This window comes from Schistocerca americana, chromosome 8, assembly GCF_021461395.2.
Source record: "Schistocerca americana isolate TAMUIC-IGC-003095 chromosome 8, iqSchAmer2.1, whole genome shotgun sequence".
Classification (NCBI taxonomy): Eukaryota; Metazoa; Arthropoda; class Insecta; order Orthoptera; family Acrididae; genus Schistocerca; species Schistocerca americana.
Window position 1 is genome coordinate 100,884,048 of NC_060126.1, and position 26,711 is coordinate 100,910,758.

At 44.3% G+C, this 26,711-nt stretch overlaps 1 protein-coding gene across 1 annotated transcript in view; it reads left to right on the forward strand.

Moving 5' to 3' along the window:
- LOC124545283 (ataxin-2) overlaps positions 1-26,711 on the forward strand; it is a 136,276-nt gene that overhangs the window by 47,649 nt on the left and 61,916 nt on the right. Inside the window, exons 8-9 of the mRNA XM_047124166.1 lie at positions 18,673-18,805; positions 20,654-21,096. Of these exons, the coding sequence (XP_046980122.1) occupies positions 18,673-18,805; positions 20,654-21,096 (576 nt within the window). The remainder of the gene's footprint in view (positions 1-18,672; positions 18,806-20,653; positions 21,097-26,711) is intronic.

Here is a 26,711-nt window from a genome sequence, read left to right on the forward strand (position 1 = left end):
TTAATTTTGTTGGTAACACAGTGTCGACAGTCCCATTCAGATTTGCGATCACCCAGGTGACAGACTGCTCAAAGTGTACATTGTGCCACAGGTGCAAGCCGATGTGGGCTGCATTATGTGGTGGTAGTTGATTCCTTTGAGGCAGCTGTGGACTGCATAAACATTATTGTGAACCAGCTGCATCCCTAAATGCTTGATGTCTTCCCTGATGGTGATTGCTGGAAAACGGAAACCAAGACCAGAATCATGCTATAGTGGTTTGAAGAGTATGATAGTGAACTAGTGTTGATGTCTTGGTCACCAAATTTACCTGATCTGAAACTGATGGAGCACACTTGGGATGCTATTGGATGCCAGCTCCACATCGACAAACCAGCAACCTGTAATTTATAGGAATAGTGTGATATCTGCGGAGACATCTGATGCTACATAGCTTCAGAAATCTATCAAGGACTTGTGAATTCATACCATGCAATAATGCTGCTGTATTGCACTCAAAAGTTGAGCTAGTACATTATTAAGATGATGCTCATAGGGTTTTGGTTGATCAGTGTTTTAATTATATACTTTAAGATTACTGTTATTTTGCTTTATTATTTAAATGTTTCATGAAAGTAGAATGTGAAAGCTATTAAGCATTCTATAGATTCGAGGAAATTTAATAGTAGAAATTGTGCCAAGTTAACAGGGAACACAAATCGGTTTTGGATTTTGTTTCTTGATATCAGCTAGTATTCAGAGGGAGAGGGGCTGAGAAAGAAGACTGCCTGTGTGTGTGTGTGTGTGTGTGTGTGTGTGTGTGTGTGTGTGTGTTACAGACACTATTATATATTGTGTACCATTGATTTTAGTACAAAGGGGGCATCTTATGGGGCAGCTGCAACTACAAAAGTCCATTTTGTAAAATGAAGAAACTGCACAGCAGCTGCTGAATCAACAATATTTTATTGCATACATAATTTCAGAACACTTAAAGTTCCATCATGTGGTTTAAAGAATATCACTTAACCGTATGAGGTCATCCTCACCCCCAACTGTTGTCATGGAACAGGAGTTCTATGTCAGTGGTATAAAATGGGGACATAATTCCATAAAAACCATTCCCCTCGTATCACCTGACTGGGAACACTTGACAGGAAAACTGTGCAATAGTAAATATTTACTAGCCATGATTTGGCACATGGGGAAATGGCTTTTGTGGAATTTATGTCTCCTTTTTACTCTGCTGATACAGAACTTTCATTCCATGACAGCAGTGGGGGTGAGGATAAGCAATTTGATATTTTTATTTCAGATGATTGAACTTTGTTCCGAAAACAGCCATGTAATAAAATATTGTTGATTCAGCAACTCTTGTGCCATTTCTCGATTCTACAAAATTAATTTTAGTGTAGTGTAGTGTTACTTGAACATCTGTATATGCCTTTTACTTATTATAAAGTACTACGTATCAAAAATCTGGGAAGATAATTTTTACCTTAGATGATGGGGTAGCATGCATGTGCACTAAACTGATAAGAAATATTACAGTTTCAAGATTTTGCTCTTAGTTTGATAAGTGTGTGTTTGACACACACACACACACACACACACACACACACACACACACACACACACACACAAACACACTTGAAAACTACTTTGTTGGCTGCTATGTTGATCACTATTTCTTAATTCTTTGGGTTCAGGATTTTGTCCAGATGTTTTTGTTTTTCCAGCCAAGAGAGCAGAAGTGGGTAACAGAAGTAGAACAGGTAGTGAAAGGAGAAATAATTTATAACTTTAGATGAGGAGAGTTCTGTACAGTGGCCAAAATGAGTGGAGACAGAATTATCTTTGATAGGTTACTCGTGCTGATAATATCCAGTTATTATTGTGTTGTGGTTTGTGTATAATCTCAGTGATCTATTTGAAGAATGAATGTTGTTCAGTTACACTGCTGTGTCAAAAAGTTTCATTATAATGAAGACATAATTTCCCTTGTAGTTAAACTGTCAAGTAATGCTGAAAGTTACCCATCTCAACTAAATCACTTTTCTACTATAGATATTTTCAAAAGCTAGTATGAACTGAAGAAGGTAAGTTCTATGGCGGTGTTCGTAGCGACAAACAATTCGCTGTATAAACGGCTTACGAAGCCACCGCCACACTTTTAATAGCGAGCCGACCGGTCCGCTGGAACAGTGAACAGAAAGATGAAAACCCAAACACTCTGATTAAATAAAAGTCGGTACTTAGCTTTATTAACGAAGATACAGAAACACAGTAGTGAACTGTGTGTCTACAGAAATCTGTCTAGTTCGAGTCGGAGCGGCTAGGTCAGCGTCGGCTGACGACAAACAACAACTCTGCTGCGATGAACACACAACTGACTAGCAAGTACACAATTCGGTGGTGAGTATACAGCTGAGCGGCGAATACAGAACTGTCCTAGCGCTCGTGACTCCAGCGCTTAAGAACCCAGAAGCCAGCGGTGGCGCGCGCAGACTTGAGGCGATTTCCTGTCTCGCTGGCGCTGCTTATGCGGACGGCGTCCGGACTTTGATGCTGCCAACCTTTTGGCAGCGGGCTCGGGTGGCATTACTGGTTAGGATATAACACTCCTCCCCCCCAAATCGCCGCACTGTCGTTGAATAATGACGTGGCGAGCGTCGACGGCGGGGGAGGGGTCTGGCCGCAGGCGTAGCAGAAGAGACCGGGGCGGAGACTGTTGTCGGTGGCAGTCCCCGGTCCGCACCCCAGCATTGGCTGCGCGGGGCCTCGGGAAACACCGACTGAAAATCGAGGTCAGGGTGCACGCCTGTGACCACGGGCGCAGCTTCTGGTACTGGACGCGACGGGGCGTCGGGACCCACGAAGAGAGGCAGCGTCTCCTGACGCTGCGTCGACGGCTGCTGAGTGGGCGCCGGACAAGGCGCTGCGGTGTCAGACTCCTTGGGGGTGCCCAAGGAAAGCGGCTGCAGGGCAGGCTGCACAGCCACCGCTTGGGAAGGCGGCCCGGCTGAGGGGTCGACGTCCATCAGCTCCGAAGGCGGTGGCGATTGCAGAGGGACCGCAGGTGCCGGAGCGACCACCTGGGGCACTCCCGGATGAAGCTGAGCGGGAGGCATCAACGGGACGGGCTGTCGGCGTGGTAGCGGCGACGGTTGCTGCTGCTGCCCTGGGGGCGGCAGCGAAGTCGGAAGGCGTGGCTTAGACCCGCGGCGGACCAAATCTGTGGACAAAGAACGAGCGGCAGAATCCGGGCGGCCAGCGCGGCGCAACTGGTTCTGATGCCTCCTGTGCACCCAAGTAGCACCTTGAACAGTATAAAAACCGCGACCCTGGACACTTATCACGGTACCACGTTCCCAACGACGGCGACCGTGATAAACTCTGAAAAAAACGGCCTCGTTGCGCTGAAAACGCGTGCGATGCTCAGAAGCGGCGGGTCGATCCGGGGGGTGCAACAACCGTAGTAGGGTGCGATGACGACGGCCGTGGAGAAGCTCCGCAGGCGAAGGCCCGTCGCGTGGCGTGGTCCGGTACGACGACAGGAACGTGATGAGGGCCTGCTGACGAGAGTGCGTAGCACGAAGGCGGTCCATATGATCCTTGAATGTGCGTACAAAACGTTACGTTGCACCATTCGATTGAGGGCGGAACGGCGGAGTAAGAACATGGCGAATGCCATTGGCAGAACAAAAACTTTCAAATTCAGCAGAGGTAAATTGTGGACCATTGTCAGACACTAAAACTTTTGGAAGACCCTCAATACAAAAAATTGAAGTCAACGCCTGTATAGTTTGTGCAGACGTTGTAGACTGCATGGGCACAACAAACGGAAAATTACTAAATGCATCTATCACGATGAGCCAACGAGAATGCCAATATGGACCAGCGAAATCAATATGTACTCACTGCCAGGGACCGGCAGGGCGTGCCCACTCAAAATAGCGTTGAGGCGGAGCAGCTTGGTGTTCGGCACACGTCGAACAATCTGTAGACATCTGCGTAATCTGCTTATCAATGCCGATCCATGTACAACGACGGCGGGCAAACTGCTTGGTGCGGACCACTCCCCAATGACTTTGATGCAACAAGTCGAGGACCTTGGATTGGAGCACTTGGGGAACCACTACACGAAGCTGGTCATTCTCGGTGCGTAACAGCGAAACTCCGTGCGAAACAGACAACAGATGACGTTGCGGATAATAGCGATGAACCACAGGATCCGATATGTCCTTTGCCTTGGACGGCCAACCACGTTGAACAAAACGTAATAGTAAACTCAGATGAGGATCCGTAGCTGTCTCACGTGCCACCTGACGATAATCAATCGGAAAATCCCGGAGGGATTGATGCTCATCGGCGTCAATCTGATGGCAAGTGTCGTCAGAGGAATCGAAGACATCATTCGCAGCAATCGGCAATCTAGAAAGCGCGTCAGCGTTTGCATGCTGAGCTGTAGGGCGATACAGTATCTCATACTGGTATTGTGATAACAAAAGAGCCCAACGTTGTAGTCTCTGAGCTGTCCGCTGAGGAACTGGTTTAGACGGATGAAACAGTGACGTCAGGGGCTTGTGATCTGTTACTAAATAGAAAGGTCTACCATAGAGGTAGTGATGGAATTTTGTGACACCGAACACAATAGCCAACGCTTCCTTGTCCAATTGGCTATAATTACACTGGGCTTTGTTTAGCAATTTAGATGCGAACGCAATAGGACGTTCGGTGTTACCGACTCGGTGAGACAACACAGCACCGAGGCCGAAAGAAGAGGCATCACAAGCTAACACCAGAGGCTTGTTAGGGTCGTAATGGACCAGACAACGATCATTCAATAAAGCCTCTTTAAGCTGCTGAAAGGCTGATTGGCAATCAGCTGACCACACAAACGGAACATTCTTACGGCGGAGACGATGCAACGGTGCAGCAATCTGTGATGCATTAGGTATAAACCTAATATAATATGTCAATTTGCCAAGAACTGCTTGCAATTCCTGCAGATTGCGAGGGGCGGGCAAATCACGAATAGCTGCTAAATGTGACTGGGAGGGATGAATGCCTTGAGCATTAATAACATGTCCCAGATACTCCAACTCCGTAAGGAAAAATGAACATTTATCGATGTTGCAACGTAGGCCTGCCTGAGACAACACTGTAAACAAACACTCCAAATTACGGAAATGGTCAGCAGGCGTCCGACCGGACACAACAATATCGTCTAAATAGTTGCAACACGATGGCACATTAGCCAGAAGTTGTGACAAAAAACGCTGAAAAACAGCTGGAGCTGACGCACAACCAAAAGGCAAACGCAGAAAACGGAACAACCCCAACGACGTGTTTATGACAAAATACTGTTGTGATTGCTCGTCGAGGGGCAATTGCAAATATGCTTCACGGAGATCAATTTTGGAAAAGAAACGACCTTCCCCTAACTTATCCATCAGCTCGTCCGGTCTAGGCAAAGGAAAAGAATCAGTGACAGTCTGAGGATTAACTGTCGACTTAAAATCAGCACACAAACGTAACTTGCCAGACGGTTTCTTTATAATAACTAAGGGAGAAGCCCACTGACTCGCTGAAACGGGTTGAATAACACCGTTGTTTTGCCAACGACGAAGTTCATCTTCTACAGGTGCCCGGAGGGCGTGAGGCACTGGACGAGCACGACAAAATCGAGGCTGAGCGTTATCTTTTAACGTAATATGAGCGGCAAAGTTCGCAGCACAACCTAGTTCGTCTTTAAATATGTCACTGTATTGTTTACACAAATCGGTTATGCTGTCTTGAGGAACAACAACAGAATTAATTTGCAACACATTGTCTTGGATAGACAGGCCAAACAAGTCAAAACAGTCTAATCCGAAAATGTTTACACTGTCTGTAGCGCGGAGCACTGTGAATGAAACTGTTTTTGTATTGCCACGGAATGTGGCTGGCACGCTACATACACCTAACACAGGAATTTGTTCTCCACTATAAGTAGCCAAAGAATGTTTTGCCGCTGAAAGTTTAGGGCGGCCGATAGCCGCATACGTAGCACTATTTATGAGAGTCACAGACGCACCAGTGTCTAATTGAAAATTGAAGGTCTTATCCTGGATGCGTAGCTTCATAAATAGTTTATTACACTGTCTCTGGATCGGTGCAGTGGAGGCGGAAGACACAAAATCAGCGCGTTTAGCGCGTGTTCGCTGCTTACGACAACTTGTGGGTTGGGCGGGTGGAACAACAACTCCCACTTCACTTGCAGTCTGTACATTACTTTTTACAGCGTTTGAATTACGCTTGGGTCGCATAGCAGAGGGCTGGGTGGGTGGCTTATTGCCAACAAGTTTATTACCCACACGAACTGTGGAAGAGTCTTTAAACGCGACCTTCTGGGGGGCTGGCTTTGAAGAACATGAATATCCATGGGCTGGGCAGCACTAGAATCGTTCTTGCGTTTACACAAACAAACAGTCTGGATGTGTCCTTTCCTTTGACAAAAGTGACAAACCGCGTTTCTTAACGGGCAATGTTCACGAGGATGAGCAAGAACACACTTAGAGCAAGACTTAACTCTATCATTTTGCACACGCGGCTGACGAATGTGTTTAACCTGACGCGGCCGGCTAGTGTTTAAAGTCTGACTCTGCCGGTGGGGCCGCGGGCATGACATAACTTGCTTAGCACAGGCAATTTGAGAAATACATGGCTGATCTAACTCACACTCAGCATAGTCAAAAGTATCTTGGGCTTCAATGATGTTCATCACAGTCTCTAATGACGGGTCAGGCAACTTTAAGATAGCAGCACGAATACGAGAATCTGCAATGTTTTGAGTAATAGCGTCTCGTAACATGACATCACTGTAGGAAGCTCCACACACACAATTAAATCGGCACTGACGGGTAAGCCCCCGTAAATCTGTTAACCACTGTTTATTAGATTGATGAGGCAGTTTCTTTAATCTGAAGAACTTGAATCTGGCTGCTGCCACATGAACTCGCGACTCGAAATACTCAGCAAGCTTGTTAACAACAACGTCATAGTCTAAAGCTTCTGGCTGGGAGTCCGGGAACAACTTACAAAGTAGTCGACAGACTTCCACGCCTGCAGTGGAGATTAAATAGAGCTGCCGCTCAGTACCTGTGATTTTGTAGACTGTCATGTGAGCCTGCAACTGCGCGAAATATTCTCGCCATTCTTCTCTTGATGCCTCAAAAGCACGGAAAGGTGGTGCTGCCTGTGCTTGTTCCTGTTGTGTTGGAGGATTAGCCGCTTGTTTGGCGATTGCTTCCACCAGACTTTGTATTTGCTGACTCTGTAACAAGATCAACTGTTGTAATTCGGCAGACATAGTGAACACAAAGTAAACCAGCCCCCAAAATTTTATCGCTATAATTAGTATAACCAGAAACAAGTTGAACCAGCCCTGCACACGAGTTCGGAAGTCCTCGTCTCCAGTTTTGTGGCGGTGTTCGTAGCGACAAACAATTCGCTGTATAGACGGCTTACGAAGCCACCGCCACACTTTTAATAGCGAGCTGACTGGTCTGCTGGAACAGTGAAAAGAAAGATGAAAACCCAAACACTCTGATTAAATAAAAGTCGGTACTTAGCTTTATTAACGAAGATACAGAAACACAGTAGTGAACTGTGTGTCTACAGAAATCTGTCTAGTTCGAGTCGGAGCGGCTAGGTCAGCGTCGGCTGACGACAAACAAAAACTCTGCTGCGATGAACATACAACTGACTAGCAAGTAAACAATTCGGTGGCGAGTATACAACTGAGCGGCGAATACAGAACTGTCCTAGCGCTCGTGACTCCAGCGCTTAAGAACCCAGAAGCCAGCGGTGGCGCGCGCAGACTTGCGGCGATTTCCTGTCTCGCTGGCGCTGCTTATGCGGACGGCGTCCGGACTTTGATGCTGCCAACCTTTTGGCAGCGGGCTCGGATGGCATTACTGGTTAGGATATAACAGTAAGAGCTTCTGTACTCTTTCGCGTCATGAGGTATTTTGTTTGTTTCTCATGTATTTGCTGCCAGGCTGGTAACTTATTTGGCACTGACAAACTGTCAGGAGAGACTTATGAGTCATTCTGCTTGTGCAGGATAGTGGTTGGTGTTGGAAGCACTCGGTCTCTATTGATAAAATTCCATGAAACTCGTCTGTATTATTCCTGTTACTTGCAGAGTAAAAATGTAAAATGAGAACCAACCAAAGAGCTACCATTATTTTTCAGGCAAGCGTCCAGATTATTATTAACTCTTGTAACGATATTCCATTTGACAACCTTTCAAAGATTCTCAAGGTGAGCACTTTCAAGTTTTATTAAAGCACTTTATACTGTGGAGCAAACTAGCATGCATCATAGATAACACTGTTGCAATGAACGTTAGTCATAGATAAGACTTTACACCTCTGAGAGTAAAACAGCTGAAATATTGGTTCAATAATTAATAATATCCTGGATGCACTCCCAAGAAATAAATAACTCCGTCCGAACAGGCCTTGGAAGGCCTCTGTACTGACCTGCCTCTGTGTCATCCTCAGCCCGCAGGTGTCACTGGATGCAGAGTTGGAGGGGCATGTGGTCAAGCACACTGCTCCCCTGGTCATATGTAAATTTATGAGACCAGAGCCGCTACTTCTTGCCTCACAAGGGCTGAGTGCACCCCGCTTTCCAACAGTGCTCGGCAGACGGGGATGGTCACCCATCCAAGTGCTAGCCCAGCCTGACGGTGCTTAAATTCAGTGATCTGACGGGAACCGGTGTTACCACTGCGGCAAGGCCAGGAAAGCTTAAAGAAACACAGCCCAAGAGTCGTGTACCATAATATATATGGCCCAGTAAAGATTTCATGGCCTTGTTTAATTTGAGAAGACTCAAAACAGTAATTTACCCTCTCCGTCTGAACAGGCTTCAGAGGGCCCTGCAGCACCGACTGACTGCTGTGTCATCCACAGATGACAGGTGTCAATAGATTAGATGCTGATATGGAAGGGTATGTGGTCAGCGCACCACTCTCCTGGCCATTGTCAGTTTTCATGACCGGAAACACTACTTCTGAATCAAGTAGCTCCTCAATTGGCCATATGAGGCCTGAATGCACCCCGCTTGCCAGCTACATTCGGCAGACCTGGACAGTGGCCCATCCCAGTGCTAGCCAATGCTGACATCAGTTAACTTTGGTGATCTGATGGGAATCAGCATTACCACTGCAGCAAGGCCTTTGGCACAGTTACTTGTAATTAACCCCTACTTAACATGGAATCTGAAGCAATGCTGCAATGCAGATTGTCTTAAAATACCTGAGACACATCCAGATGTGAGTCATGTTAAATTGACATTGAATGCCAAAGACTGCTTGTGAATCTGATAAATGTAGACTGAATTTTATCATGTACTGCTAGTGCTTCATGTTATAATACATGTAATCTCTCAACAGCTGGATTGCTACACACCCTTAGGAGTGCAACAGATGAATGATAGGGATGATGTATGGTGGGGTAGTTTGTGTCTACAAAGAAATGGCAAACATACCCAGCAGCAGTTAATTTATCTACAAAATTGTTGATTCCAAAGCCATAGTTGTAATGCTCTTCTTTTGTCAGCACACGCTGGGCTTGGTATTGGCTAGAAACTTGCAGTCTATTGGAAGTTGATGTGCTGAAGTATGTGGAGTTGGTAGCAATCACTTAAGATTTTACCATTAAAACTTTAAACACACATTTGATTTGTAAGTTTGTCATTAAGTTCTATTGCAGTGGCTGGAAGGTTTTCAGTTGAGTTGTTGAAAAAAGGATTAATGATAACTTGGCTGTGTGCTTGATCACTGACTGAACATTAAGACCAAAAGAAAAGCTTATGGAACAAGATCTTACTGCAGTTTAGAGTAATGTCACTATCTTTTTAGCGGTGTAGCTATATTAAGCTGAGACTTTCTTGTAGTGGTGTGTGTGTGTGTGTGTGTGTGGGGGGGGGGGGGTGGTACAAATGTTGACATTATTCTGATCATTCCTTCTTTATGCCATAATTGTAGTTCTGGTAGTGTGACAGTTGTTGGCTTGTGATCACAGAATCTTCTTCCCCCCCCCCTCCCTCCCCCCCTCCCTCCCCCCCTCCCTCCCTCCCTCCCTCCCTCCCTCCCTCCCTCCCTCCCTCCCTCCCTCCTCCTCCTCCTCCTCCTCCTCCTCCTCCTCCTGCTCCTTATCATCATTGTCTTATAGTCATTGGACGTGTTTGTGCTGGCATTTGTGTAAGTTGGTGTACAGACTTTCACTAATCTTTGTTTCTAACTAAACATAAGTTTCTTTAAAAGTGTTGTACATTTGTCTTAACAGTACTGTCTTCTTATTTTGTTTGAGCTGTTTTATAGTTCTCGTGGCCGTAAGCACTTTGTAAATTGGTTCCATTGTTTGTTTGGCATGAATATTTTCATGTCTCTGATCTTTCCAATTGATGTGTCCTGTCCCAACGGAAATATCACACTAAAATATATCACACACACCATTAAAAATTTTATTGCAAACAAAGTATATGTCACACAGGTAATGCCAATGAATCTATATAACACAATAACACAATCAGTAACTTCCAAAGAAACAAACTCGAGTCTTCTTGCAGTGAGTGACTGACAAAAAAAAAAAAGAGTTCCACAAAGTCAAAGTTCATAAGTTTAATTTGGTCAGAATCTGAAGTATAACATAAAGTTTCTCGATTACTTGAACAAACTTAAGTTTTGAAATAGGAACCAGAAGTTAAAGTGTGGAGTCCTAGGCAGACATTTAAGTCCAAAAGTTGTAAAGCAATCACAACATTTGGAATTTTGTGGGGTCGTATTTCACGAAAGTCCCAATGAGAGAACCAAAGTAACTGTTTGGACAAATATTACCAGCACCAAGTCCGACACTGTCAAAGCGGTGAAGAAGCAGAGAGTATATCAAGGCCTCCCAGCAATACACCATTACATTGACAAAGTCTAATTCCTTGGTGATGTGCAGAGTGGAGAGACATTCATGTTGAGTGATGTCATCATGAAATCCTGCTCGTTGCACTGGAAGTGGCCTCTGGAGCCAGTGCGCAAGCCTAAATAATTGCCTCGCAGAGTGATTCCCAATGTGTGATTGGCTGCAGTTGATTTCTGCAGCAATAGGAGATAGTTTGGCCTGTGTACACAAGTTGTAGCTGCGTACACGTCTGTATGCAGATCCAGCCCCTGTTGCCACCCTCTGGTGGTCTGGTGATGTGGCTCACGAGTTTGAGTTGCTGCGGGCTCTGGTCTGTTGGTGCCTGATGTTCGTGTCACCACAGCACCAATCGGTAGTGTTTTTTGTTTGTTTGCAGCCAAATATTGTAACATAAAGCATAGTCTTCACTGCAACAATATTTGACGCGTACAGTGCTGACTGACAGCGAGGCTGATTAACAGAAATGCAACTTCATCTCCGAACTTTTTATTTTCATGAAGCTTAAGTTTTCGAAGCATGCATTGTGCCCTATTTTCTCTTGTAACCTCCGATTTTAAAGTTGGCAACTAGCAGTTTGTGATGTGAGACATGGCCTTCTAGTAACAATTTGAAAGTCATCTTTCTACAGTAATATGTGATCAGTCTGGTTTTTATGGCTTCTACTTTTGTATGATAGGGAGAAAGGTTTCTTGGAAAATGGATTCCAAATGTTGAAACCATATGCTTTAGCAAAATCTGATACTTTGTGTTTTATTTCTGGCATCGAAGTCATGATTTGCATGAATATTATGCCCATCTGCTTGGGTGTTACATAATATCCATTGAGTTCGCCATGAACAAGTGCCTTTTTTTGCTGGCTGTGTTGCTGAAGTGTGCCACAAAGTAGGTGAATAAGCCGAAAATTGTAACTTTGGTGGATTTGATGATTCCCGTAAAACTTCCTTACTCAGCCCTATCTTGTATTGTACAATACTATAACAGTATAGTGCTGGAATTACGCCGAAAGACAAAGGGAAGGAGCAAGATCAAGTAGAAATGGGCTCAAGCTGTGTGTGAAGCTGATCGCTGAATAGATTTTGCTTGGTTACTTCCATAACAAAAACTCCTGGCAAGCTTGGTCTAGAAAAAGGCATCAGTAACAATGAAAACTACGTACACAGTACAATTTCACAGAAAGAATATAGCAAGGTGATAGTGCAATTGATAGCACACTGCCTAGTAAAGCCATTGATAAGTCCCGGTCTTGGCCCTACCAACTGTGGATACAGTACTTAACCTAAAATATACACACAAAAAAACATATACTAAAATGTTTTCAGGCTTTTTTTATACTGTTTTAGCATACTTTCTTTATACTGTTTTAGCATACTGTGTTGCCTGCTAAATAAATATAAAAATTGGCTTAATATCCTCTACTTCAGTAAAGTCCATAAAGTGGCGAATATTTAAATATTTTAAATTTGTTGATTATTGAATCTTTTAAACTACATTCTCATGGTTTTTTGTGATTAGGATGCCCCCTTCTCGTTGATGTGCATGGCAATCAGCCACAACAACATGTGGCCAGGTTCCCTTCTGTGGTCAGCTTAGGAGTTGTTACCATACATCACCCCCCCAAGAACCATGGACCTTACCATTGGTGGGGAGGCTTGCGTGCCTCAGCGATACAGATAGCTGTATCGTAGGTGCAACCAAGATGGAGGGGTATCTGTTGAGAGGCCAGACAAACTTGTGGTTCCTGAAGAGGGGCAGCAGCCTTTTCAGTAGTTGCAGGGGCAACAGTCTGGATGATTGACTGATCTGGCCTTGTAACACTAACCAAAACGGCCTTGCTGTTTTGGTACTGCGAATGGCTGAAAGCAAGGGGAAACTATAGCCGTAATTTTTCTCGAAGGCATGCAGCTTTACTGTATGATTAAATGATGATGGTATCCTCTTGGGTAAAATATTCCGGAGGTAAAATAGTCCCCCATTTGGATCTCCGGGTGGGGACTACTCAAGAGGATGTCGTTATCAGGAGAAAGAAAACTGGCATTCTACAGGTCGGAGCGTGGAATGTCAGATCCCTTAATCTGGCAGGTAGGTTAGAAAGTTTAAAAAGGGAAATGGATAGGTTAAAGTTAGATATAGTGGGAATTAGTGAAGGTTGGTGGCAGGAGGAACAAGACTTTTGGTCAGGTGAATGCAGGGTTATAAATACAAAATCAAATAGGGGTAATGCAGGAGTAGGTTTAATAATGAATAAAAAAATAGGAGTGCGGGTGAGCTACTACAATCACCATAGTAAACGCATTATTGTGGCCAAGATAGACACAAAGCCCAAACCTACTACAGTAGTACAAGTTTATATGCCAACTAGCTCTGCAGATGATGAAGAAATTGATGAAATGTATGATGAGATAAAAGAAATTATTCAGGTAGTGAAGGGAGAAGAAAATTTAATAGTCATGGGTGACTGAAATTCAAGAGTAGGAAAAGGGAGAGAAGGAAATGTAGTAGGTGGATATAGATTGAGGGGAAGAAATGAAAGAGGAAGCCACCTGGTAGAATTTTGCACAGAGCACAACATAATCATAACTAACACTTGGTTCAAGAATCATAAAAGGAGGTTGTATACAGGGAAGAAGCCTGGGATACTGGAAGGTGTCAGATATATCATATACTGGTAAGACAGAGATTTAGGAGCCAGGTTCTAAATTTTAAGACATTTCCGGGGGCACATGTGGACTCTGACCACAATCTATTGGGTATGAACTGTAGATTAAAACTGAAGAAACTGCAAAAAAGTGGGAAATTGAGGAGATGGGATCTGGATAAACTGACAGAACCAGGGGTTGTACAGAGTTTCAGGGAGTGTTAGGGAACAATTGACAAGAATGGGGGAAAGAAATACAGTAGAAGAAGAACGGGGAACTTTGAGGAATGAAATAGTGAAGGCAGCAGAGGATCAAGTAGGTAAAAAGATGAGGGCTAGTAGAAAGCCTTGGGTAACAGAAGAGATGCTGAATTTAATTGATGAAAGGAGAAAATACAAAAATGCAGTAAGTGAAGCAGGCAAAAAGGAATACAAACGTCACAAAATGAGATCGACAGGAAGTGCAAAATGGCTAAGCAGGGATGGCTAGAGGACAAATGTAAGGTTATAGAGGCTTATCTCACTAGGGGTAAGATAGATACTGCCTACAGGAAAATTAGAGAGATCTTTGGAGAAAAGAGAGCCACTTGCATGAATATCAAGAGCTCAGATGGAAACCCAGTTCTAAGCAAAGAAGGGAAAGCAGAAAGGTGGAAGGAGTATATAGAGGGTCTATACAGGGGCGATGTTCTTGAGGACAATATTACGGAAATGGAAGATGAGGTAGAGGAAGATGAAATGAGAGATACGATACTGCGTGAAGAGTTTGACAGAGTAGTGAAAGACCAGAGTCGAAACAAGGCCCCAGGAGTAGACAACATTCCATTAGAACTACTGATGGTCTTGGGAGAGCCAGTCCTGACAAAACTCTACCATCTGGTGAGCAAGATGTATGAGCCAGGTGAAAAACCCTCAGACTTCAAGAAGAATGTAAAAATTCCAATCCCAAAGAAAGCAGGTGTTGACAGATGTGAAAATTACAGAACTATCAGTATAATAAGTCACAGCTGCAAAATACTAATGCGAATTCTTTACAGACGAATGGAAAAACTGGTAGAAGCCGACCTTGGGGACGATCAGTTTGGATTCCGAAGAAATGTTGGAGCACAAGAGGCAATACTGACCCTACGACTTATTTTAGAAGAAAGATTAAGGAAAGGCAAACCTACGTTTCTAGCATTTGTAGACTTAGAGAAAGCTTTTGACAATGTTGACTGGAGTACTCTCTTTCAAATTTTGAAGGTGGCAGGGGTAAAATACAGGGAGTGAAAGGGTGTTTACAATTTGTACAGAAATCAGATGGCAGTTATAAGGGTCGAGGGACATGAAAGGAAAGCAGTGGTTGGGAAGGGAGTGAGACAGGGTTGTAGCCTCTCCTCAATGCTATTCAGTCTTTATATTGAACAAGCAGTAAAGGAAACAAAAGAAAAATTCGGAGTAGGTATTAAAATCCCTGGAGAAGAAATAAAAACTTTGAGGTTCGCCAATGACATTGTAATTCTGTCAGAGACAGCAAAGAACTTCGAAGAGCAGTTGAACGGAATGGACAGTGTCTTGAAAGGAGGATATAAGATGAACATCAACAAAAGCAAAACGAGGATGATGGAATGTAGTCGAATGAAGTCAGGTGATGCTGAGGGAATTAGATTAGGAAATTAGACACTTAAAGTAGTAAAGGAGTTTTGCTATTTTGGGAGCAAAATAACTGATGATGGTCGAAGTAGAGAGGATATCAAATGTAGACTGGCAATGGCAAGGAAAGCATTTCTGAAGAAGAGAAATTTGTTAACATTGAGCATTGATTTAAGTGTCAGGAAGTCGTTTCTGAAAGTATTTGTATGGAGTGTAGCCATGTATGGAAGTGAAACATGGACAATAAATAGTTTGGACAAGAAGAGAATAGAAGCTTTCGAAATGTGGTGCTACAGAAGAATGCTGAAGGTTAGATGGGTAAATCACATAACCAATGATGAGGTATTGAATATAATTGGGGAGAAGAGGAGTTTGTGGCACAACTTGACTAGAAGAAGGGATCGGTTGGTAGGACATGTTCTGAGGCATCAAGGGATCACCAATTTAGTACTGGAGGGCAGCGTGGAGGGAGACCAAGAGATGAATACACTAAGCAGATTCAAAAGGATGTTGGCTGCAGTAGGTACTGGGAGATGAAGAAGCTTGCACAGGATAGAGTAGCATGGAGAGCTGCATCAAACCCGTCTCAGGACTGAAGACCACAACAACACCACCATACATCACCTTTCCTGTAAGTCTCTTAGGAAGTAATAAAATTTGTTTTCCAAAGTAGTACAAACAATTAATTGAATAAAAGTTCCATCATTGCTGAGGACCTGTTTTCCACTTTTGGCTATATTTAAATTTAAAACAAATGGTTGTTTTAATTCAGAAGCAGCGGAATTTTCCAGCCAGTGAACAGAACGCTTCTCTGATTAAGATGTCTCTCAACATTTGTTTTTCTTTTCACACCCAGTATGATGATTACAAAATCAGCGGAATATTGATTTCAACTTTTCCTGGGCATTCATAGCTGTCCGACCCATACTTAATAAATCTGCCGTTAGAACCAACTAGGTATTTAGTGTAGGAGTAGAGCAGAAAATAACTGTTTGCATGTTGAAGACTTTTGGCATGATCGAAGTATGTTGACAGGTTTTGTTTTCTAGTTGCCATAGAGCAGAATGCAGACACTATAAACCTTTCGTTGGCCAAAAGTGTAAACAAATTAGAATTATACTACCAGAGGGGAGAGGAGGAGGGCAGGGAAAGGAGGCCAGTCTCTCTCTCATAGGGCAGCCAGCATATACCAGTTTGCAGGTTTTCTATGGAAGTAGAACTAACACATGGTCATTGCGATTGCCAATCCCTTCTGGTGTTGTGTGTGTCACAATCAAACTCTGTGATGAACTAGGATTAGCGTCTTCATTTATTTCAAAATAAGAATGCAAGATAATGAGCAACATACAACATAAGCTGTTCGGTAACAGCTGCCACACAATTCCTTGCTGAACCTGGCAGTGTCATAAATGAGGTAGTTCAGGCCCAATCTCTCGAGAACTGCCTCATTAAAGTTTCGGCATTACCACAATTCATCAACTTTAGCTAGCAGACATTGGTGTGTTTCATTGTTCTAAGATGCTGGGTCAAACAACAGTGTCACATGTTGCATTACGTTTTGAGTATCTTATAAGAAACCATACTACTGTACACAGTTATTGTGGTACTGGAGCATCAAGTGCATAGATGTGTCACTGTGTTTGTACACTTTTTATTTTTCACACACATTCTTGTGTACATTATCTTTCCAAATTGTGCTGTTCAGATGATCAGCAATACCAGTACACAAAAATAGGTAACATATTCAATATTTATATGCAGCAAATAAAGATATTTCTAATAAATTAGTTCATCTGTATGTAATTTGCTCTGAAATAGCATTTATTAGGTAATCATTTTTTCACATTTTGATGCAGAATTTGCATTTATTGCAAATATGAATTTTTCAGGTCCCTAATCATCGCTGTAGCAAAAATGACTGAAACTCAACTAAAAGGGAAGAATTTTACAGTTTGATTCTCTAGGATTCAGAACATAGTTTCTATTTGTTAACTGTTTTTGTCCTTAAAAGTCCCTGCTCCTTTATTGACCAAAACTCTCATGTATTGACAGAAAACTGAAGATTACACTCAAGTAACATTTGTCAATCTCTGGATTCAAAAAACCCCACTCAGAAGCAGTAGCTGACAGAGCTATTGTTCTACACAGTAACTTTGAATGTTGTGCTGTTTCCTTTATTTGTGATAAAACAGGTTCTGAATCAGTTCCTAGTGCACCTCAAACCAGTCCATTGTTTTTCCACCCTTCATGTAGGACTTGAAATGTTTATTATGTGCTTTGGTATAACGGTGAGGGGGAAAAAAGTGTCCAGTGTTTCTGCTTAAGAATCCTCTTCCAGGCACCTATAGTTGTGTGTGTGTGTGTGTGTGTGTGTGTGTGTGTGTGTGAGAGAGAGAGAGAGAGAGAGAGAGAGAGTCATGTGAAGACCAAAGTGGAGATAATTACTACTCACTATATAGTGGAGATGCCGAGTTGCGCACGCACACACACACACACACACGCACACACACACACACACACACACACACACACACACACACACGCACACACACACACACACACACACACACACACACACACACACACACACATTGCATGGGCAATTCACATGTACATGACCACAGTCTCTGGCTGCTGTGCCCCCAGTCTTGTTGGCTGAAAGCTCACTTTCTGACAGTCTTTTTGTAGTTCCTATCAGTGACTCAGTATCTCCGCTGTGTGGCAAGTAGCAATGGGGAAAGATGGCGGGGGCTGACATGCTTGCAGATGATGATATTTAACGTCTTTCAGCATCATTATAAATTTCATTATTAGAAAAAATGATGAAGCTGAAATGTAGAATATGGGAAAAAGACAAAGGTTATTGATGGTAGAAAGTCTGTTTAAATTGTGGAAGTTACAAGATGCAACAAAGTTTTACATAATAATAAAAATGGATGATGAACTCAACTTGAAATCTCTGTGTGGTACTAATAATATAATAAAATTGATCGTTTGAAGAAATCTGAGAGAAATCAGGAGTGCAGAGGGAAATAAAAGGCAGTCAAAGTGAAAGAAATGCAAAATAAAAGGGAAAAGAAGTGATAAAATATTGAAATAAGTAAAAAATGTTGACTGACAACACTCAGAATGAAATAATGAATGAAGGAATAGTGTGCGAAAGGACTAACATAAATTAAGGCAAAATTACTTGAAAGCTCTGTATGCATAGGGGAACTACCACTCATCTTCATAGTCACTGTAAATGGGTCGATTTCGGCAATTGTCTGGTTGTGTATGTTAGTACTGCTTTAGAAAATTGGTAGCTCAGAAGTTTGAGACATTTCTTGTTGTTTTTGTATATGCACTGCTCAGCAGTTGGCTTCAGGTTGATCTTTCTTTTTGTGTTATTTTTTGTGGCTGGTGTCTAAAACAATTACTTTTGAATATATCAGCAAAGGAAATGTTTTTCCACAGATTGCAGATCAGCAGACAGCCCCCTCTTCTGTATCGCAGCAACAGCAGCAGCTGCCACAACCAGCTCTGCCAACCACAGCTCCTAATCAATCCCAAGGGTCACTGCCACGAAGCAAGGTTCCAACTGGACGTGGTAAATATTGAAGATTACTGAATAAAAGATTTCATTTCCCTGTTGTATACAAGTTACCTTAGTTAGCAGCTAATGAAATTATGGAGTCTCATATTTTGATTAAATGAAACTTTGTTAAATATTATTACATGCTTACATATTGACACAAGTATAGAATTTTTTTCTCGTATCGATGCAGAAAATTTGTTTCCAAATCAGTTGAGCCATCTGTTACTTAATTTTTTTTTTTAAATTAATTATTCCTAAAATTGAATAGCAGTCATGCTACAGTTTTTTTTGTGACAAATTGGACATGGAAAATGTAATAATGTGTGACAGTTGGGTTAGATTAAAAGGCTTGTTTCCAACAGTTGTTGTGGTGCTGCCCCAACAACTGTTAAAAATGAGCCTTTTAGTCTAACACATTTTAACAATATCATGAGAAAGGTGGGTTGCTACTCACTGTGAACGTGTCATATTGACTTGCAGACGGGCACAATGAAAAGCCTAGTGTACATAAGCTTTTGGCCAGAGCCTTCTTACGAGAATAAAAAAACATTCCAGCCGTATGAAAATGCTGTCATACGTATGTGAATGTGTGTGTATTTTTCTTCTTAGAAGAAGGCTTTAGCTGAAAGCTTATATACAACAGTATTTTCTTTGTGTAACTTTCTGTTGTTAAGCTTACTTTTTCTCCATTTAGAGCAAGCTGCCATTCATCGTACCAACTACAAATTTTGTCATCTTGTGTGTCCTCCTATTCACTAAACGATAACTTCCCATACACCACAGTGTCATCAGCAGAAAGCAGACTGCTGCTCACCCTGTCTTTCATATTGATTACATGTAAAGAGAAAAAGAATAGACCCTTCACACTTCCCTTGGGTATTGCTGACGATACCCTTGTCTCTGAACACTTACTGTCAAGGACAATGTACTGGGTTCTATTGCTTATGTAGTTTTTGAGCCATCCAAATAAATGGGAACTATTCTATATGCTTCTACCTTTAACAGTCTGCAGTGGGGCACCATGTCAAACGCTTTTCGGAAATCTGGGAATGTGGAGTCTGTCTGTCTGCCATTCATTCCTGGTTTGCAAGATATTGTGTGAGAAAGAGTCAAGCTGAGGGTGTACGAGCGATGCTTTCTAAATTCGTGCTGATTTGTGGGCAGAGGTTGATGGTGGCTTTTACCTTAAAGTAAGAAAAACTAAATATAAATGTTGAGTCATTATGGACAGAGTATGGATACAAAATCTGTGTTAAGACCAAGCGACAGAGACTAAAATGATGACTTGTAGAAAGCAGAGTACTGATTTTTAAATATAAAAAATATGGAAGGATTGAGAACCGTCTCTTCCTAGGCATCGGTGTTCATCATTGTATACATTTTAGAATTGCAGATTTGTCAGCTAAATATCTCTCTGTGCTGTAGTTCATTTTCGTGGAATGGAAAGCCAGAGGCTATACTCAGTTTACGGATGTAAATCTTTTTAAAACCTCCACCACCTAACTGTTTCTGGGGCACCCATACTCTCACTGTAAGTCCAAACCCACCCAACCCCTCCCCCCGCCCTTTTATTTTTACCTATTTGTACGCCCATTGTCCCTTCCTATTGACTTTATTGTGCTGTTTGTGTGGTTCCTCCCTTGTTTATGCCACCTTAGATCTTGGGACCAATAACCTCACTGTTTGGTCCCCTCCCCCAACCATCCACAAAGAAAGTTGTAATGCTCACAAGTGGGTGGTAGGGACCAGGTTAATGACCATTGCTGTAGTGCAACATTTATTTCCATGAACTTTGCATAATATGTGGAACAGTCAGTTAATCAGAGAATAGTTGTTTTTCTAGTTTTTTTTCTATCGAAGGTCGGGAAGAACAACTGGCAGAGCTGAAGAAATTTGGACAAGACTTCAAACTGGCTGAAGTGGATAGCTCCGACAGGAAACAGCACCAAAATTCTACTGCTCCACCATCATCTGTTTCCCAACCATTGCTGCAGCATCAGGTTCAGACACCACAGCCACAGCAGCAGCCTCTCGTCCAGCAGCAGCAACAGTCAGCACCTTCTGCCCAGCAGCAGCAGCAGCAACAACAACAACAACAACAACAACAACCTGCACTGCCCCCACAGCAGCAGCAGCAGCCAGCTGCAGTGCAACCACAGCAACAGCAGCCGCCACAGCAGACGGAAGAACATAAGGAACAGGGAGAAAGTGCTGACAAGGTGTCAAATGCCCTCAAGAAGTCTACACTAAACCCGAACGCAAAGGAGTTTGTGTATAATCCCAATGCCAAACCATTTACTCCTGTAAGTAAAGTTTTATTTTATGATTTATATGTGTTTGTTTCATTGCCAGAAATACTCCATTTATATGGGAAACTACACAGAAAAGATATATTGCATCCCGAGATTATTGAGAGTTTTGGCTGGGCCAGAGATATATTATCGCTTTAGAATAATGTTAGGTTCCAGCCAACAGTTAGTGTAACAGAATTGCAGTATCATGAAACTCGCAGCTGTTTTATTTTATGGCTCTGTTTAATGGTGGTAGATTCATGTGAGCGTTACCGTAAAATCTCAGGATTCAGAATTGTGGCACTTACAGATTGAAGATATGTCTGGGACAAAGACTCTCATGTACAGTCTGAGAGAAGACTGTATGTCCAATATTTAACTACTATTCTGTTTATCTTGTATATAAAAATAACTAAGAGTTTTTCTATTCAGTGAATATTATATTTAATAATAAGTTTGTTTATAAATAACTCATCTGCTACCAGTCACGATTTTCTTTATTTTTCGCACAGTGCGTTTCGAGAAATGATTCCCATTTTCAAGTGCATTTTTTGTGTTTGTTATGTCATTCCTATGTGATGTTGTCAATATGTGAGATTCTGCTTCATTTTGTTGACTTTAAGTTTCCTTATGGTCCATTTGTGCAGAGTGTCACACCCACTAAACATCACACACAACTTGTTGTATACTTTGAAACATCAGAAACATTTTGAAATTATTTGGTTGGATCATTTTCAATATGCTTAATCTTATTAGCATCAAAAAATTCATGTGTTTTGTCTATGTATTCCTTTGCTCCCCTTGGGGTTTGACCTCCATTTCCAACGTTTTTCATTCCATGTGAGCCATTTGGGGATGAACTCCCAACCTAGTTTCCATGTTGCAGGCTCTCCCCCCCCCCCCCCCCCCCCTTTTCCCCATGCACCCTTGCCCCCTTCCTGCTAGGTCACCAGCACGATAGCCAGTCCATGTGGTGGGGCTGTTAAGTACCCACTTGGCTGAGCACCCTGACAACACAGGGATCACACTGGTAGTACCTGAGCTGTTAACGCCTCGTATATGCCAATGAGTCATCACTTTTGGGCATCAGAATCCTGCAATGGCCGCCGTGCCAGACGGCCTTTGCTGTGGCTGGGTGGCACCCATGGGGCGAGCCCCTGGTCGGAGTGGATGGTACTAGGGTGGATACCTTGCACATGAAGCAACAAAAGCGTCAGCATCCTGGCCATTCTGTGGCCGTCTGTAAGAGTGATAGAAGACACGACACTACTCCTCCTTATCCTTCGGCCTTCCCCCCCTCGGGAAGAGGGTCAAGCTCGCCAGCTTGGGTTGAAACCTATCTCTCGCTACCTGGTTTGTACACGGACAGATGGCAAAAGTATTGCCATGATCATGCCTTTGTTTTTTGTGCAGATGATTGAAGATACGCATGGCGAAGTGGAATCCTTGAGTAAAATGCAGTCTGGTTCTTTGCTCATAAAGCCATCTCCTGCTGCCCAGTCTGAAGCCCTGCGTGCTTGTGACCATTTCAGTGACGTCCCAGTCTCCATCGCACCCCATCAATCTTTGAACTTGGTACAGTGCATTATTTTCCACCGGGATCTTCTTCTCCAAACTCATGAGGCGCTCCGCGCAAACCTCGAGCGGCGACGAGTTCGATTTATCCGCCGTGTACAATGAGGGTCTAAAAACAATCGCACCGATACAGGCACCTTTATCCTGGCCTTCGAGGGGCATTCCCTCCCAGAGGAGGTCAAGGTGATGGTCTATTGGTGTAATGTAAAACCTTACACACGTCTTCCCACTGCCCCCATGATCCCCTCTGCGGAGACTGTGGGTGCCCCCTCCATTAGGGGAGTGCCTGTGCTCCTGCACCAGTTTGCATAAATTGTAATGCGCTGCATCCTCCACGCTCGCCAGTATGCCCGGTGTATATGAAACCTTCTACTTTTGCTTGAGTTAGGTCAATTCCCCTCCTACCCCCTCTTCTTCCCAGCCCCATCCCATTCGCCCCTACACCCTCCTCCTCACCCTCCCTCTCCCACTCCCCTTCCCCCTCCCCATCAGTACCCACACCCACCCCTTCGGGTGCTGCTCCCCCTCCCCCGTCAGAGAAACACTCCTCTTCTTTGGCAGCCGCAGGTGCTGGAGCTCCCTCCTGAGACTCCTCTTCCCAGCAGCCCCCTGAAAGGCGACCTGTTGCTCTACATCGGCTGCGCAATCTGCAGCTGGTGGGCGCCAAGATTGCCATGTATAATTCCGTGCCCGACCTCGCTGCAGTCTGCCCTTGTCTTCCTTCACAAGAGAAGAAGCAGAAACACAAGACCAAGGGCACATCTGGTACCCCCTGAGGTGCTGCCTTCCCCTCCTCCAGCCAATGAACACACAGTCTGTCCCCACTTATATGAACATTATCCCATCCTTATCGGTAACGGATGGCGACTCAGTGGCATGACCGACTCTGGTCTGTTCACTTCCCATTTGGACTCCAGCTTGAGAATCATCCAGTGGAATTGTAATAGATATATGCATCACCTCCTGTGGTTGCAGCCCCTTCTTTCCTCGTACTCTGCTGCTTGCATTTCTCTCCTGGAGACCCATTTTGTCAATTCTTACTCACCCACCCTTTGTGGGTTCCACACTTTGTCTGAACCGAATTGGCCCCTTGTGGGTTTCTATTGGTGTTTGCACCTTGGTCCGCAAGGACATTGTTAGTAAATGGGTTCCCCTACATACCACTCTGGAAGCAATTACTGTCGGGGTCCATCTGGCCACTCCAATCACAATTTGTAATCTCTACCTCCCGCCTGACACGCTGCCCATATCCCTTGCCCTAACCACCCTTCTTCGACAACTCCCTTCTCCCTTCCTGCTTCTAGGGGACTGTAATGCCCACAACCCTCTTTGGGGTAGTCACACAACTACTGCGCTGGGCAGGACAGTTGAAGCTATTCTGGCAGGGCTTGACCTCTGTCTCCTAAACACCGGCACTGCCACACACTTTGGAGTGGCACACGGCACTTTCTCTGCCGTTGACCTCATCATCTGCAGTCCCGGCCTTCTTCCCTCCATTCAGTGGCGTGTCCATGATGACTTATGTGACAGTGATAATTACCCGATTGTTTTGAACTTCCTTCAGTGTATCTCGCCCCGCCACCCTCCCAGGTGGGCCTTCTCTAAAGCTGATTGGGGTGCCTTCTTCTCTGCGGCCATCCCCCCCTGTACTACCACACAGCAGTATTCATGAGTCTACACAGACTTTGACTACCTCCATTCTTTCCGAAGCTGTTTCAGCCATCGCTTGTTCCTTGGGTTTCCCCCCGTCTAAAGGAGGTCCCTTGGTAGACTCAGGAAATTGCTGCAGCCATAAAAGACCGCGCCGTGCTCTTCAACACTTTAAATGGCACCCTTCTCTGCTCTCCTGCCGGTCTGTAAACGATTCCGCTCCCGGGCCCGTTACCTAATCAAATTTCAGAAACGGATTTGCTGGGAGACGATATGTGGTTGCCATAGGACTGCACAACCCCCCTTTACAAGTCTGGGCGAAACTCGAGCGAATTTTTGGCCATTGTCCTCCCACCGGCATTACAGGAATTTCTGTGCGTGGTGTTGTCCTTACCCTTCTGGACTTTGTCGCAGAGCATTTCGCTCAACACTTTGCCCAAGCCTACCATTGACTCAGTATCCACCCACATTCCTCCTCCTCCTGTAAGAGCACTCGGAACGACTGCCTTTGTCTTTCTTTTCTCGCTGCTTGGGGCCTTATAATGCCCCATTTAGCGAGTGGGAATTTGCCAGCACCCTCGCCCTTTGTCCCGACACAGCTCCTGGACCGGATTGGATACATAACCAAATGCTCCAACATTGGTGGCTGGCCACTGTCGTATACTGACTCTTTTCAACTGACCCTTTTCAACTGTCTGTGGAGTGAGGAAAGCATTGTTATTCCGGAGTTGAAGCCTGGGAAGCCACCTCTTCAGTTGTACAGCTACCGTCCAATTAGCCTTACCAACACCCTCTGCAAGCTCCTTGAATGCCTGGTAATTCTGCGGCTGTTTTGGATCCTTAAATCCTGCAACCTTTTGTCGACAACTCCAGGTGGTTTTCGTTGTGGCCGCTCTACGGTGGATAACTTAGTCCACCTGGAGTCTGCTATCCGGTCAGCTTTCGCCCATCGGCAACATCTCATTACAGTCTTCTTTGACCTGTATAAAGCCTACGACACCACCTGGCGCCGCCACATCATCACCGCCCTTCACAAATGGGGCCTTCGTGGCGCTCTGCCCGTTTTTATCTTAACGTTTTTGTGTCGCTCTTTCTGGGTCCAAGTTGGTTCCTCCTACAGCAGTTGCATCGGCAAGAAAATAGGGTTCCGTGGTGAGTGTCCCTCCCTTTCTCATAGCCATTAATGGACTGGTGGCGGCTGCTGGGCTGACAGTGTCCCCCTCTTTTTATGCTGACGATTTTTGTACCTACGTCAATTCCTCCATCATGGTCGCTGCAGAATGCCGTCTACAGGGGGCAATCTACTGGGCGCAGTCTTGGGCTTACTCCCATGGTTTTCAGTTTTCGGTAGCCATGTCATACATTTCTGCCGTCGCCATACAGTCCATCCCCATCAGGACCTGTTCCTCAATGGCCAGTCCCTCAAGATGGTGGACACCCATCACTTCTTGGGCCTGGTCTTCAGTGCCTAGTTGGCACAGCTCCCTCATCTTCACCAGCTGAAGAGGACGCGCTGGTTACATCTCAACGTTCTTAGATGCAATATCACCAGGGGGTGCAGACCGCTCTATTTCCTGTGATTGTACAAAGTGCTGGTCCAGTCTCGTTTAGGCGATGGGAGTCTGCGTCACCTTCAACATTTAGATACTAGACCCCATCCACCATTGTGGCGTACAACTTGCAACTGGTGCCTTCCGGACTAGCCCCATGATTAGCCTTCTCGCATAGGTGGGGATTCCACCGCTGTGAGTTTTGCGCCAACGACAGCTGATATCTTACTCTCTTCGCATTTGCTGCACCCCAATGCACCCTAATTCTGGTTTCCTCTATCCAGACTGTGAGGTCAACCTCCCACGGTGGTGGCCACGATGTGGGCTTACCATGACTGCCCACATTAAGTCGCTCTTTTCTGAGCCCCAGCACTTTTCTTGGCTCACACACGTATACCCCTCCGTGGTGCGTGTCTCCGCCACAGCTCTGTCTTGATCTCTCCATCAATTCGGAGGATTCTGCCCCTTCTGAGGCCCTTCACCACCAATTCTACTATCTCCTCAGTTCATTCCAGGGTTCAGAAGTGATTTATACTAATGGCTCCATGGTTGCTGGTCACACTGGTTATGCTTACACCTATGAGAGACCCACAGAACTTCGTTGCCAGATGGCTTTAGTGTTTTTACTGCAAATTGGTAGCCATCTTGCGTGCACTGGACCGTGTCCGCTTCTGCTCAGGGCTGTCCTTCACTATCTGTAGTGACTTCTTGAGCAGATTGCAAGCTATCGGCCAGTGCTTCCCTCGCCACCCGTTGGTCATAGCTATCCAGGACTCCCTTTCTCTCCTTAATCAACATGGATTCTCAGTGGTTTTCATTTGGACCCCAGGCCATGTTGGGGTCCCTGGCAGT